The following is a 15,214-nucleotide window of genomic DNA, read 5'->3' on the forward strand; positions in this document are numbered from 1 at the left end:
CTCTGCTCCTGATATCTCTACCTCCTCCCCTCGGTGTCACAGGGGGCAGGGAATGGGGGATGCAGTCAGTGTTGCCGCTTCTTCCTCCTCAAGGTGGGGGGAACTCCTCTCATTCTTCCCCTGCTCCCTCGTGGTTGCCCTGTCACAGGAAGGAATCCTCCATAAAGTTTCTCCAAAATAAGTCCCTCCCATGGACTGCAACACTTCTCTAGCTACTCCAGTGTGGGTCACCCCTGCGTGTTGCAATCCTCCCTTCCAGTGCTGAACTATAACAGCAGGGGCTGCTTCTTCCCATAGAGTCCTGGCCTCCTTCGGATGCAATCATCTGCTCCACAGACCATATGTCAGCATCTACTCCACTGTGGACCACCATGGGTGGCACGGGGGGATGGCCCCTACTGTCTCACAATGGGATACAGGGAGGTCTCTGTTCCGGTGCACCTCCCCTTCTTTCCTCCTCTGTTTTTCCACTGATATCAGGGTTTACATAGATCTCACAACTCGTCCTCACAACTCCAACTTCTCTCCCCAGGTCCCCTTCTTAAATACATTATTGCAGAGGCGCAGCTTGGGCAAGGCTTGGCTTTGTGCAGAGCTGGGTCTGTCTTGAAGCCAGGGGAGCTTCAAGCATCTTCTCACATGGGGCCTCTGCTGTAGTCCCCGCCCCCTCCCCTGCTACCAAAATCCCCACCACTCACACAAACCCAGCGCATTGATCTAATGACGTTTTTTTACTGGTTTCATTGGTGGGATGAGTTACATTCTAAACTGGCATGCAGTGTGAGAATTTTGTGGGACAATACATGAATGTTTGTCTCAAAGGTGGTAGTGGGTTTAAAATGTTTCAGAAAAGCAATTCTTTGTGAAAACTTATTTGATGCTATTCCCTTTTATGTCATAACAGTATAGCCTTTGTAGAAATCATATGCGTATATACTTGGAAAACAGTTTTTCTTAAGCTAATTGGGCATTTTTAGTCTCGAGTTGAAATCTGCAGGGTATGTGTAATAGACTTGGTAAGATGAAACAATTTTTGCAGAACAGTGAAAGCATCAGGTTTTTATGGTTCTCTTGTGCTAATAGCCTAAGATTCAAAATGTTTAGTGTCAGACAATCAATATATACAATTTCTTAGTGGCAAGTTATTGCCTTTGAAAAATTGCCACTATGGTATTTGTGTCTAAATCATAACATAAATAAGAAAATTTTGCTAAAAAGAACTGCCAAGTGCCTGTATCTTTACTATTATAATTCTGAAACAACAGCTAACAGTTAGAACAGATTAACCATCCTGGTAGTTTGGGAGTAGGAAGGGCAAGTGCAGATTTGACTAGTTGCTCCATAATTCAACTGTCTGTGGCCTCTAAGAGTTTTTTCTAGAAAGGGGTAAGATGACAGTGGTAAAAGGGAATCAGCAGCAGTTTGTACAAAGGCTGGGGAGGCCAGAAATAAATTATTTGGATGAAACAGGCAATAATTTGCTTTTTGTATTGGTGTTTTTTTTTTCCAGACAGGAATTTGTAACCAGTGATTGGGGTCAGAATATTAAATATACATAATAATCAAATAATTGAGAAGAAAAATTGTCCTTAACTTTGTCTATCTTACATTTTCCCCTCATTGACATTTATTTTTGCATTATGCCTTCTATCTCTGTTTCAGTGGGGAAAAAAATAGTGTACTGGCAAAACATACTGAATCGGGAAGCTCTGAAAGGAGCCAGCCCTCAGTTACATGTTGGAGATGTTCAGCAAGGGCAATAGCAGCTCGGATATCCATGACACATCATTAAATCGTGTCCAGGTCTCTAGCCAGGCTTTGTTCATCTTGGTGGAACTGACAGTGTGTGTTGTTTGTGAGCCTGTGGGCTTTTTATGAAGGCGCTGATCCTCCATAAGGCCTGGACAAAGATAGGTGCACGGGAATTTTCAGAGGCACCAAACTGGGTTGGTGTGCCTTCAGGTTCTCCTTGAGGCTCCTCTTGCAGGAGGAGAAAGTCTGCTCTGGAAACAGGCAACTTTAACCCCCCTTCTCTCACCTCACTTCACCTACAAACACTGACGCAGTGCAGAAGGGCTTTGTGCTGTTTCAAGATTTGGCTGCAGCTTGTGAAATTATGTGTTGGAAGCGGTGCAGGACCTGAGAAGCAGGCTGGGCTGAGCTGCGGCTCCACCAGAGGCAGGGTCCTGCCCCACACACCACTCACATCGGCAAGCAAAGGAGTGGCTCAGAGGAGGGGGTTTTCTCAGAAGCATGCACACGGTGCACTTATGTCCTGTGCTGGTTTGCAAGAATCTCCTCCACTGTTCATCAGAAAACCTGATGAGTCTGAAAGGTAGTCTGAGGGTAATAAGCTCACATCTCTTCTTTGTTTCCACACAATTCTTAGTTAATTCAAAACAAAGATAGAGATTATAAAAATAAAACCAGGAAGATTCAAAGTAACTTTCCTAGAAAGCACAGATCACACAGTCTCCAGGAAAGGTAGCTACAAATAGGACTTGCACAGCTGATCTCTACAGAGCAATGGAGTAACGGTTCCTCAGCCAAATGGCTCAGTAAAACTCCAAGTGTTACGCGTCTACAGGACAAGCTACTGAGCAGCGGTATGCTTAACAGTTTTTCCTAATCCAGGCGTGCAGCCTTTCCACTTTCTGAGGATTCTCAATGCTGTGTGTGAGATTGATAAAGAATTAGGCATACACAGTTGCAACCGTATCACTTCTGTGCTGTCCAGCTGGTAAAAGAGATATAATGCTGTGATTTGTTCACTGCCCAATTAAGTAGCAGTTTATTTTGGTGGCAGGAATGATTCTTATAACCAGAATAATGGTTAGAAGAGTAGTTACAGTAATTAACAATGTTGAAGGGAAATGTTTTTTAATAAGTTATTTGAGCTAAAACCAAAAACAAATAACCACTACTGTTATCAGTAGAGAGGGAGCTGAAGGCTTTTCTGTCCTTATTTCCTCACTGCAATTTAATCAGTGATTTCAGCTTATTTCTGAACTGAGTAGACTTCAGAGAGCACTGACTTTGTGCCAGTGTTTGTACTAGTGTTTTACATTTTCAACGACAGCAAAAGAACCCTCCGTAATAGCAAATGTAGCTATTAGAAGTTTCTTGTATTCAGACATTATCTGTTGGACAATTTGGGCTGTTTTAAAAGATTTTTCTTTTTAAGTTGATTTTTTTTTTTCCTTTAAATAGATAGAAATGCATTTTCAGGGAAGCTTTTGAAAATGTTATGGTTTGAAATAAAATATTATTATTCTACTGAAATATGAAAAGGAAGCATAATCGTATAAAGCATAAAAAGATATTAAACATCCATCACATATTAATTTTAAAGATAAAGATTTTTTGAGTTCTTTGAAAAACAGCTATTTACTTTACAAATTGTGTTCTAAATCAACAGAAAACATCCTGAATTGTAATTCATTCACAGGGATTGCTGCCTTGTTGGAACGTTTATGAGAAACTAATCCCCTCGCATTTCATTATGTCAAGTAGTCTGCTTCCATACCAAAATCTTCCGTTGCTTGAAAGGATCGGGGTTAAGTCATGTCTTATAATAGTATCTGGTGTGTGAGAGGATCTTGAAAGTTTCCCATACAATTTGAAAGAAAGCAAGACTATTAAATGCATTAATTAAAATTTTCTTTTAATATATATTACTCATTTTAAATCTTTTCATACCTTCTTAGAAATGTTCTTTTTTTTTAATTCCTGAACTCATACACAGAAATCTTCTTGGAGATCAGAGATGAAAACAGCTTCTGATTGACAAGTTGCGTATGTGCACTGGGAGCAGCCCTGGGCTTCTAGTAGTGCCTCAGGGCTGCCGTAGTGCCTGTTGAAACCTTGCCATCTTCCTAGCTGTGGTTCTTGGGTGGTGAGTCTGTCTAGCCACAGCACATACTCCCAATGATCCCTGGAGATTTCTGATTGCATCTGGTCTGTTTACAGTGGAGTGCTTTTTAGGAAAGTAATGTTGCTGCTGTTCCCCAAGCCTCCTCCAAGTTAGTCATTCAGAAAAGAGCAAAAGCATAGTTTTAAAACCATGATGCTTTCTGAAACTCTGAAATAATAATGCAGATAGTTGCATGACATGGACAAGTTCCCTCATATTAACTTGATCCCAGTTTGATATTTTCCTTTGAGGAACTGAAAGTCTTTATGAAAACAGTACCATGGTAAGAGTAGTTTTGGAGAAGTAAGTCATGCCATTATAGAAATGCTGTAACATCAGCTCACTATTTCTGCTGATGCTGTGCGATCTTTGTCATGCAGTGGTACATGAGGCAAATCACTGTTCTAAACACTAATGATAGGGCCTCTGTCCCCTCTGATTATTTGTTACTTCCACTTACTATGTTTGATTTAGGTTGTTTGCATTTCTGGGCAGGTATAGTCTCTTCCCAGCTAGTTAACAAAAGACTCCTGGCAAATGGGATATGGATACTGATCACTCGGCGTGTGGTGGTAGTGTCAAGGGATCAGAAATATAAGTACCTTCCCTTTTCAAAATGATATCTATCATGGCTTGGTTAAGAATAACCTTATATTTGCTTGGATCCTTGAAAAGTTGATTAGATTTTGTTTTATTAAGATATTGGAATTAAAATAATTTTTGTGTTGGACCCTAGCCAGTCTGTAATCTACCCAACTATAATTAACTTTATTCACTAGGACTGAAATTGATTAGCTATAGGAACCTGACGTAATCTTAGTGCCATCCTGATGTCACTAGCAAATGAACTTTTCACTGTGCTCTTGACACTACTGATAAAAAAGCAGTAAAACATAGAAAAAATCAATATGAAACATAAAGGTGCACATGGTGATATTTTATGGAAAACAATTGTTTTACTTCTGGGAAAGGCAGAACCAGATAACTAACAACAAAACAATAAAAATGAAGTAGCAAACAAAATCGACCAAGAAAAGTCAGAAAAATATTTGGGGTTTTTGTTTGTGTTTTTTTGTTGTTGTTGGTTTTGTTTCGTTGGTTTTTGTTCGGTTATTTTTTTGGGGGGGAGGGGGAGTTGTAAATATCAGACTGATGATTTTGTGTTTAGTGAAGAATACAAGTACAATCTCAGCCCTGATACTGGTTTCTCACTTTTCTAATGGTCTTATGGAATTACGTTATAATGGATGATGTATAATAATGTTTATGATACATATATATACTAATGAGTACAAAAGTGTGCTTTCCAACACCATTCCTGGTATTTAGAAGCTATAATGAACTCAAAGTTTCCTTATCCTAGTTTGATTTAAATTGACAGACTTGTCTTCCTTTCTTTCAGAAAGAATACTGAAAAATTAATGAATGACAAGTACATAGGATTATTACAGTGTGGTGTAGGATATTGTTCTTCAGTTCCTACATCAGGCACATAAACTTATTTCAACTTTTGCTGCATTGGTATTAAAATACAGATATAAGTTCAATACTTTCTGTCATCAGCCTTTAGAAAGTTATGTTGATTTTCAGTAAATGATATTTTGAGAGGCATGCTCATATTTAGATGAAAGAACATGCCCGTAGAGTTTCATGTATTCCTGTTATTATTTCTGAGAACCTTAAAGACATAACCTGTTGTGGAGGATTCTGTTTATAGACTATTTTTTCTGATATAAATTTTATATTTACTAGAGGTAAAACAAAACCTGAAATTTTAATTCAAACTCAGTCACTCATATTTTGATCATACAGTATCAGTATGTTAAGTGAAAGGAAGTGCAGGAGAGAGCTGTGCAAGAGGATTGGGGGGGGGGAGGGGCTGTGGTTGTAAATGAAAATTGTATTTTTAAACATTTTTTTTTCTTCCTGTCCTCTGAGATCAGTATCAGTTTCTACATTGCTCCCCCCTGCTGTCAATAGGGAGAGGGGATAAGATTGATCCCCTGCTGGAAAGTACAAAAGCCTCTTCACCTAGTTGTATTCATTTGTCTTATTTGCTCTTTGACTGTCATATAAGTGGAATAACATCAGTTTGTTTTCTGCTGTCCTGTGCAGAGGATGCTTTGTTAGCTGTACTTAGAACAGCCTGCTGAGACCAGCACTACCATGCGGAGTGACCATCCCTCCCTCACATGCCTGATGGGGAAACGTCCCCCCCCAGATCCTGCCAACCTTGTGCTTGTGGAGGCAAAGACAGACATCTGTCTTCCACTCTGCTCAGACCATCAGAGCATGACACTGTCATAACCTTGTGATCAACACCTACACAGACACACTAATATCTTTTCAGGGTATGTGAATAGCTCACAGTTAGCTAGCAGAGAGGAGCTGTGTCCTCCTCCTCCATCTCACCTCCTTCATTCATTTGTTCTCTGTTTTTCTCCAGTATTATTCTTCTCTAAGATTGTCAGTACATCAAACCAGAAAAAGAACGCCCTATTTTGAATGGCTGGAGACAGAAGGGAATTTCTCTCCAATTTCTTCTGTGATTCTCTGTCTTCACAGGCAGGAACCACTAAAACATTTCTTTATAGTGTTGAGGTAGGAGATGTGTTGCCAGTTTTTTCCCTGAGGCCTCAAATTATTTAGATTCTTTCCAAGCTATGTTTCCCTGACCTCCCACTAACAAAAATGTCCATCTCTCTGTGCAGGAACTGGTAAGCTGTTCTGACAGCTCTTCTGACTAGGAAGCATCCAGCTCGGGACGGTGGTCAAAATCTCACAGCAACTTGAGTCACCTCCATCCCTCACTTAGAGCTGTGAGAGAAAACACTGACAGGTCATCTTTTTATGGAGCCTGATTTTTCATGCCAGGACATCATCTTTAAGTTTGTATAATTTTCACTGACTTCAAAATGACTCCAGTATTTAAAATTGGTTTTAGGAGTCAGTCTTCATATCTGAACATCTTTATAGTGTAGTCTTTTGATAGGGCCGTTCAATTCCAATAAATAGGCATAAATTTATCAATATTGGTCTTATTTGGTTTAGTCTTTAGTATGAGAAGAAAAAAAAAAGATAATATGTAAGTAGAAAATAATTCTTTAGCTGATAAACGTTTTAGGAAGAATGAGTGATTCTAATGTAACACTGACTGCACTTTATTTCTTAGCATCATTGGAATATGAATGTTAATCTTTCTGAATAAAAAGCAACTTCAATATAACAGTTCTGCCATCAACATCTACTTGAAATGCATTTGGACAATTGTAATCCTCTGAATATATTCATAAAGTCAGGAAAAGGAGACAAACCCTTATCTTGCTTTGACTTCTGAATGATGTCTTTAAGGACATGGGCTATTCTTAGCCTACATTTACTGTCAGAATTATCTAGAAAAGATGATCAGTGGTTAACACATGCAGATAGAAATTGTCAGCTAGAAATTATGGGTGTACAGAGCTCATTTCCTTCAAATAAACAGCATTCCCATTTTTCAGTGTCCTAGAAATGCATAGGGGATGGGAATGGCAACAGGAGCAGAAAGCCAACTCCTGCATGAAATGCAGAGCAGTAGTGGCTGCCTCTCGGAGGCTTTGCTGGGAGGCAGTGGTTCACTGCTTGCAACTCTCCTGTGCCTCCCGGGATCTGCCACCTCACATTGACAAGGACAAGGAGAGGGAAGGCTGCCGCTTCTGCTGAGCTGAGATTTCCGTATGAGATGTGCCAGGAGTCAAGGCAACAAGGTACTGCTGATCAGCTGTTGGATGTCAGCTGGCAGCCAGCACCAGAGCTAACTCAGTGGGAACAGTGTCAAACTGAGTTCCTGCAAATGCTCTGGGAGGAACGGTATTTTTCTCAAAGTTATGCTATGCCTGTCTGAAACAAGTAAAGGAATGGTAAACAGAGAGATTATCTTCTCTGAGCTTTTTTCAAATGTATTTCATTTTCACAACTGGAAAGCACAGTTGAAGCCTGTAGTTCTCAGCAGTAGTCTTCTGCTGTGGATCTCTGGAACATCTAATGTCTCCTTAATCTACCAGACATGCTGCAGGGAGAAAATTGGTTACCTGCTGTATTGGCAGCCGACTTTTGAGTCACACTTCACAATTGCTTTTCTCTCCTAGAGAAGTTTGTCTGAACTATGGGGAAATAGGTTAGCCCTGCAAGGGAGGTAGTGGAGTGCAAGACAGTCATGGCAACAGAATGTTGCCCCACTGCCTCATTTGGCTTCAAGAGGATGCTGCTAGTTCCCAGGTTCATGAGGAGAGCTGCTGTCAGGAGGCAGAGGGAAGATGGAAGGCATGCATCAGAGTTATGTCCCAGCGTGGGCCATTTCGTGTTGCTCTCCAGCTGGCCAGACATGGAGAGTTGCAGCTGAGCAGTTCTCTCACTGTTCATCCTTGTATGCCTCCCTCCCTCACCCTGTGCAGTTGTTGCTTACACTTCTTTTTCTAAATTATTTTTAAAAAGAAAAAAAAAAAAAAAAGCTATACTTTGAGTCTGAGTGTCTCTTTCTGAGAATGTTTCTTTGCTTACGTTTTTAACTAAACATGATTCTTTATAATGGCATTTGATTTCCAATTGATAAGTCTTTAGATGATGTAATTGGTTTGACAGAGGATCTATCCTCTTCCCATGACCTTTTTCTAAATGCTTCTTTGTAACCAGTTTCAGTTGTTATTAGAGAGCTGGCTGTTTACCTATGTCTCAGAACAAAAGCCCAAAGAAGTACCATGACCTGTGAACCCAAATCTGGCTGAAATGTGTCTTTGGAAGTTCATTAGCAATAGCAGATTTGTAGCCAGGGTGGAAATTTGTAAGAGTTCTTGTTTGCAGTTGGTAAATAGGATAATAAATAAAAACAGCATGATGAAAGGATAAGCAAAAGATTTGATTAAAGACAAAAAAAAAAAAAAAAAAAAAAAAAAAAAGACAAGTTAAAAACTCAAAACTGTTTAGAAACTCAAACTCAAGGCTCTTCCTTTAAGCACAGTAACTGGAGAGAGACATACTAGAATAGTAACGGACTATGCCACTTGTCTGTCAAGTGACAAACTGATGTTAATATTATCTTAAGACTGAATAATTTAGGGAGAGAGATTCTGAAAATGCTCATGGGTTTTAGCTTCAGAAGCCCTCCTGAAAGGTTTAGAAATCATTAATGTTCCTAAACTCCTTTAGCACCTTTTTAAAACTTTCTTCATGTTTAAGTAGTCTCTGTATTATTAGAGCTTGACTACTTTAATACTACAAACTGATGTATATGCCTAGAGTGCCCTTCTGCCTAAGGCCCATCTGGAAATATATATTTCTCTTTATTTCATAACTCATGCAAATATTTTTAGTTTTCAGTTAAAATGGTGGGAATATCTGTCTCCACCGAACCACTACTTCACTAAAAGTCAGGAAGTGAGGAATGAAGACACAGGAGCCAGGGGCTTGCTTTGGTCAGAAACAGGAATAAAGACATGGATGGAACCTGGGAAAGCCCTTCTGTTGAGTGACTCTGCCTAATAAAAAGGTGGCACATGTTGCATTTCCCAGTGTTAGTTGGATTGAGTTTCAGTATTTAATTTCCTTCACATTCTTTTCAGATAGTGTGACTAATATGTTTTCTATATTCATGATCCTTTTTAATGTAGTTTCTTTAAGACTGGTTTCTCTTGTTGGCTTAGACATAAACAGTTTATGGAGATCTGTTTATCTAGGCATGTCTTGTTATTAAGTCTCTTTATTAACATGTGCCATTCAACTCAGATGTGCTGATTTAATGTTTAAAAGTATACTAATTCACACAACGTTGTCATGAGTAAATATTTGCAAACAAGTATCTGCAATGAATATTATAAGTTGTTTTTTAAATGAATGCACTTTAAGTAAGAAGAAACAGTCAACTGAACTAAGGTGAAAATTCACTTTTGAAGTAACTCTTTGAAATTCAAAACTTGCATTATAGGTTTGTGGTCTAGAAAAAGAATTGAAAAGCAGCTCAGGAGAGGTGGAGGGAAGGATAGGAGAGGAAGGGTATGACTATTTTTGTTGCCACTATTATCTAGATGAAAGTAAATTTTTTACTAGATGAAATAAATTCAGAAGCCTAAGTAAAGCTTCGTTAACTCTGGAGTATGCTGTATTTATGGATATACCTGGTGTCTATTCTCAATGTGTAGATAAACTAGTGGCTAGTATTTATAAAGGCCTAAAATGTTAAGTACTTTGTAAATACAATGAAACTTGTTCTAAATGTCCTCTTACATGTGGCCAAAAAAAAAGTGGCTCTACCAAAGGAGTTTCTTATACAAAATATTTTTAGAGCACTTGGGAGGAGTGCTTTAGACTAGCATTCCTAGTTTTTCTACTGTGTGGGAATATCTTCTGTAATTTGTTTTACTGAGACATTCATGAAGGTTGGGAACAGCAGCAGTGCAAATGGCTGCTTTAGATATGAAATACAAAGCAATTTTAAGGAAGAATCTGGAGTAATGGAGGAGAACTGAACATTATAATAAAGGGAAAGCATAGGAAAGGGCCACCTATTTATTCATGATCAAGAAAAATGCTGTTGAGCAGTTAATGTTTCAATATGTCTGTAATTGTATGTAAAAGTTATCACACGAAGAGGACGTGCTACTGTGGATAAATTAGAAATATTTTTCATTATTCTGGTACCACTGGGAAAAAAATTATTAGTACAATAAGTTACTCAGGATCACTTTATTTCCATTAATGACACAGAAAATATAGCTGAAATTATTAATCCAATGATGAGTTCTTTAAACTTAATCCAATGTTGAGAGCTTTGAGCTTCTATAGAATACACTTAAATAACTGATTTAGAAAAAAATGTTCGTATTTTAAAAAATAAGGCCATCTTTTACTATATGAAAATTAAGTGTTAGGCAGTCACAATTCATAACAGAATCAAACTTCAGTTTTTCTGCACAAGCTTCATATTTGGGACAGATATTTGTCAGTTTGAGTTCTGCACTCAGAAGGAGAGGTAACGAGTTGTAAGTCACAGACACACACACACAAAAGCAGCTGAGTATTTTTACTGCTTTAAGTGTTTTTCTCATTTAAGCCCAATTTGAAATCCTGTCTATTTTTAAACTATTGTCTACAATTAAATAGCTTTATTTGTATGGTTCTGTGGTCAGTACAATACTGACTCAGAGTAGTCACTGTGCCTGATGTTGATAATAAGTAAACAATGTCCACAGTAATAAATGTCTGCAGGGACAAAACTCTTGTATTATACATTATTTTGGATTTGCAGTACATATTCTCTAAGAACAGGTCAGTGAAGCTTTTTTTTTTTTTTTTTTTTAATAACAAATAATTCTTGTCTTTATCAGTAGACCCCTAGAGTCAAGAAAAACAAGGCTGAAGCAGGACAGAAGGAATTAAATTTTGTCATTGCATACCTGATTGTAAGCTCTAATAGTGAAGGGTCCTGCTAAGGCCTCCAAAAAAAACAGGGGACAGTTATGCTTCCTTAGTCAACATTCCAGTTCATCACGTAAAAGATGTTTGTGTATATGTGCACTGTCCATCTTGCCCAACACAACCAAACGTTCGTTATTTCTGCCTTAATAGTAGTATAGTCAAGATATTCCAACTATTTGTCATAGCTCAGGTTTCCTACACTGCCAAGAATAAAGTATAGGGCATGGTGGGATTTTTCCACCTGAAGTATGTATCTTCTGTACAAAATTCAAATCGCAACACAACTCTGTGGCAAGCATGGCAGCTTTATGGACTTTCAGAGGTTGATACCACCCTGTCTCCAAAGTTTTTGTAATTAGTAAAAGATCAGGCTAGCTGTGCACATAGGAGATACAACTTCTCCACTGACATTGGCACAATCTTTCAAAACATTTCCATGACAAATAAATAAACACTTGGAAAAACTGAAAGTCTGTGCTTTATGGAAGACTGAGATCTGCAGAGACACTGGAAAAATCAGTTGTTCTGAAATTGAAAAGCAAATCCTGATTCCCAAATAGAGGTGTGGGTAGCCTGGACCAATACTACCACATAAAATAATGCCAACATCATAGCTGTGGGGACCTTTTTTGTCTGTTTATTTGTTTTGTAATGGGTCCTCAGAGGATTCCAATATTCCTCAAAAGCAGCATAAATTTTGTTGGATGGCTGTAACATTCAGTGTGTCATGATCAGTGACTGATATATGTTGGTCAAGAGTTTGCTTTTAATTAATCTCCTGAGTTTAGTGAGCACCGAGAAGCTTAACTTTCAGAATTGTGTCTGGCAATGCCTGCTGTGATTCAGCAATTAGAAATTCAGCTTTTTTTTTTTTGTTCTTTTTCTGGGAACAGCACTTGCTTTGAGTTTTTTCATCCAATTTGGGACACACTGATTAAATAATATCTTCTGAAAAAATTATTTCTGACTTAAAAATGGTTGCCCCATCCCCTACATAATCAAGATCTTTCCAGTCCACTTTCAGTATGGAGACAGTTCGAGTCTGTTACTTGTTTGGAGCAACTTCAGCTGCCATCTTGCATATCCAGAGTGTCTTTATGGAGCACTTCTGGTGTATTTTAGAATGAGGTATTCTCAGGTGTTGGTAGTTAATGAACTGTGCATAGGGTCTGACTGGAGCTCAGGTGGAAGACAGCAAGTTAAATCCTTATTCCAAAGAAACATCAGAGGGGTGTCAACTGAGGTCTGCTGTCTCTCCAACAGCTCCCACAGTCATATGGGAGCTGTTTCACTCTGCATGATGTTGAAAGGAAAGGTGGAGAGTGGGCAAGAAGGAAAGATTTTCTAGCCTAATTTTGGCTGCTTTGATTTCCAGTGGCTGACCCACAGTTCTTTAATTTCTGAAAATACTGGAAGCATGAAAAGGAAAGCTTGAGTGCCACAAGTGAAAATAGCGTACTGTAAGGCATATGTAAAATACTTCCTGCAGGTAGGAGAGGTGGCTTCAGGTTCTCTCCAACAAGGAAGATCTAACCTAGGCCATCAAGTCCTAGCTGGTTTTTCCACTGAACGTCCTATCCTTTGACCAGTTAAGGTGACTCACTCAAATTGCTGCCGCCTCCTCTAGTGTTTTATTTCCTTTGCTTTTTCACATGTCATATCTTACTTTGATATATCATTCAATGAAAAGTTTGTTTGCTTATTTGTTTTTCTTTTCCACAAATAGTCTAAATTAGTACATTGTGAAATAAATAAAACTGAAGTTATTTTTAATTATTTTGAGCTTGTCAGCTTTTAAGTGCACCACTCTTTTTATTAGCTGGCAATTACACTTTTAGTGATGTAGTAATAAGAACAACTAGATGGGACAAATAAATCATTTTGACCTACGTATACCTTCCATATATTAAAAATTTCACAGAATGAAAGCAGGGCTGACAAATTATCAGGAAAAACAACGATGGTATATAAAAGATTCTTTTTCCTTATTTTTTTCATCAAGTCTGAAGTTAATGAAGAAGGCTTGATAGGGGTCTGTAATTGCCTCTTTTGTTAAAAGCTGTTGTGAATTATTCTGGCTTTGAGAAAAAATGTCTTGTCAATCTCTTCTGTTCCCTCTTTCTGCTTTCATTACCTATTTCAAGGCCTTTACTTCCTCTGCTAGGCGAAGTGCCCAGAAGCCAAGGGAGTTAAGCCGGGCTGCTTAGTTCTGCTTCTAGACTAGTGTCAGTTGCAGCTATGGGAATCAGCCATTTCTGATACTAGTTTCTGCAATGGTTATGTTCAAAATGGCTTTTGTCATCAACTTCATGTTAGAGAGACGTGTTTCAAGACAGGTATCGGGTCTGAACACACTGGTTTGCAGTGACAAGCAAATAAGCAGAAGAATAATATCTTAATATATTTTGGTTTTCTTTCCTGCCTTTCCATTTTATGATTTTTTAGTCAAAATATATGTGTATCTCACCTTTGACAGGATTGTATACCGCTGTGTAAAATATCACCTGTTAGCAATTTTTATCATTGTGACTCACAGCGGAAACCTTGTTATGTATCAAAACAAATGTAACATTATGAAAGAAATGAAATATGGTGTTACTTTGGGTGTCTCCATAACACAGATTTTTTTCTTAGGTTGTTTTTAAAAATTTCTATGATTTTTAAAGCTTAAAAGTAATATTCTTATGTAGCTTTCTGTTACTTTGGATTATGCATACTACAATTAATACATATTTATTGTTGTATTTCTTCACAGATATTTCATTGATCGTAACACAGAAGAAGATAGGTATTTCACCATTGATGCTAGTACTGGGACCATTAAGACTGCCAAGATCTTTGACAGAGAGGAGACACCTTGGTACAACATCACAGTGGCTGCTTCTGAGATAGGTAAATAGTATATTTGGCACAAAGTATTAAAAAAAAAAAAAAATTCAGATGTTTAGAAACATTATCTTGGGATGTTATGTTCTTTCTAACACTACTGGGGTTTTAGCCAGTATGGATAAGAGTTCTCTCTGTGTGTGCAAATTCCCCCAATACCACAGAATTAATGAACAAAACCCCACATGCCTTTGTGAATCCACCTGTATAAGTTTACCATGTTTTTCTGTATGTAATAGAAGGCTGCCAGTTTACCCAGGAGCAGTTCCAAGCATTCAGTGTTCTAAATTCAACAACTTGTCCTGTTCATGCTTCATATTTCGGATATCTTAGAAGACTATATAGTACTGTCTGAGAAAATCATTCTTCCTCCTTGTATCTTCTATTAAATTATTTTAGCGAATTGAATTTTAAATATGCCAATATTAATTTATATCTGACAGGTGCCTAGTCATTGCTGATTATCAGAATATACATCTGGCCTTTTAATAGACAAATTGCCAAATGAAGATACAATAAATAGTTGCCTGTGCATTTGAAAGACTCCAAAGTCTGATGAATTTCCATTGCCTCAGAGAAGCCCTACAACAGTCAAGAAATGCCTGACTGAGTAGTCCCAGATAAATATTTTTACATGAGACAAGGACAGTTTAAAAAACATTTCAGTTAACCTTTATATTACAAGGTCTTTGTTTTGGCACAGTCAAAGTTTTAAAATTAAGAGGATCCAACAAACCAAATTAAAAAAAAAATACCAATCTGGATCAATAGATCCAGTCCTGCTAAGAACTCTTCATGATACTGTTTTTCAATGGCAGTTTTTTATCAAAACTGAACTATTTTTATGTATATTTCTTTCCTTTTTCTTTTTTCCCTTTTTTGAGGTATATTCTGCCATTGACACATAACACAGGTTTTACCTGTAACAGGTGCCACTGACATTATTAAGCCCTGCTCTGCTTTCAT

General features: G+C 38.0%; 1 protein-coding gene across 14 annotated transcripts in view; it reads left to right on the plus strand.

Annotated features, from left to right (window-relative positions):
- CDH18 (cadherin 18) overlaps nucleotides 1–15,214 on the plus strand; it is a 536,769-nt gene that overhangs the window by 488,686 nt on the left and 32,869 nt on the right. For all 14 annotated transcript variants that reach the window (XM_042806880.1, XM_042806879.1, XM_042806882.1 and 11 more), the window contains one exon: nucleotides 14,118–14,254. In XM_042806880.1, coding sequence (XP_042662814.1) covers nucleotides 14,118–14,254 — 137 coding nt within the window. The remainder of the gene's footprint in view (nucleotides 1–14,117; nucleotides 14,255–15,214) is intronic.

Source organism: Tyto alba, unplaced genomic scaffold, assembly GCF_018691265.1.
Source record: "Tyto alba isolate M040663 unplaced genomic scaffold, T.alba_DEE_v4.0 Super-Scaffold_48, whole genome shotgun sequence".
In the NCBI taxonomy this organism is placed as follows: Eukaryota; Metazoa; Chordata; class Aves; order Strigiformes; family Tytonidae; genus Tyto; species Tyto alba.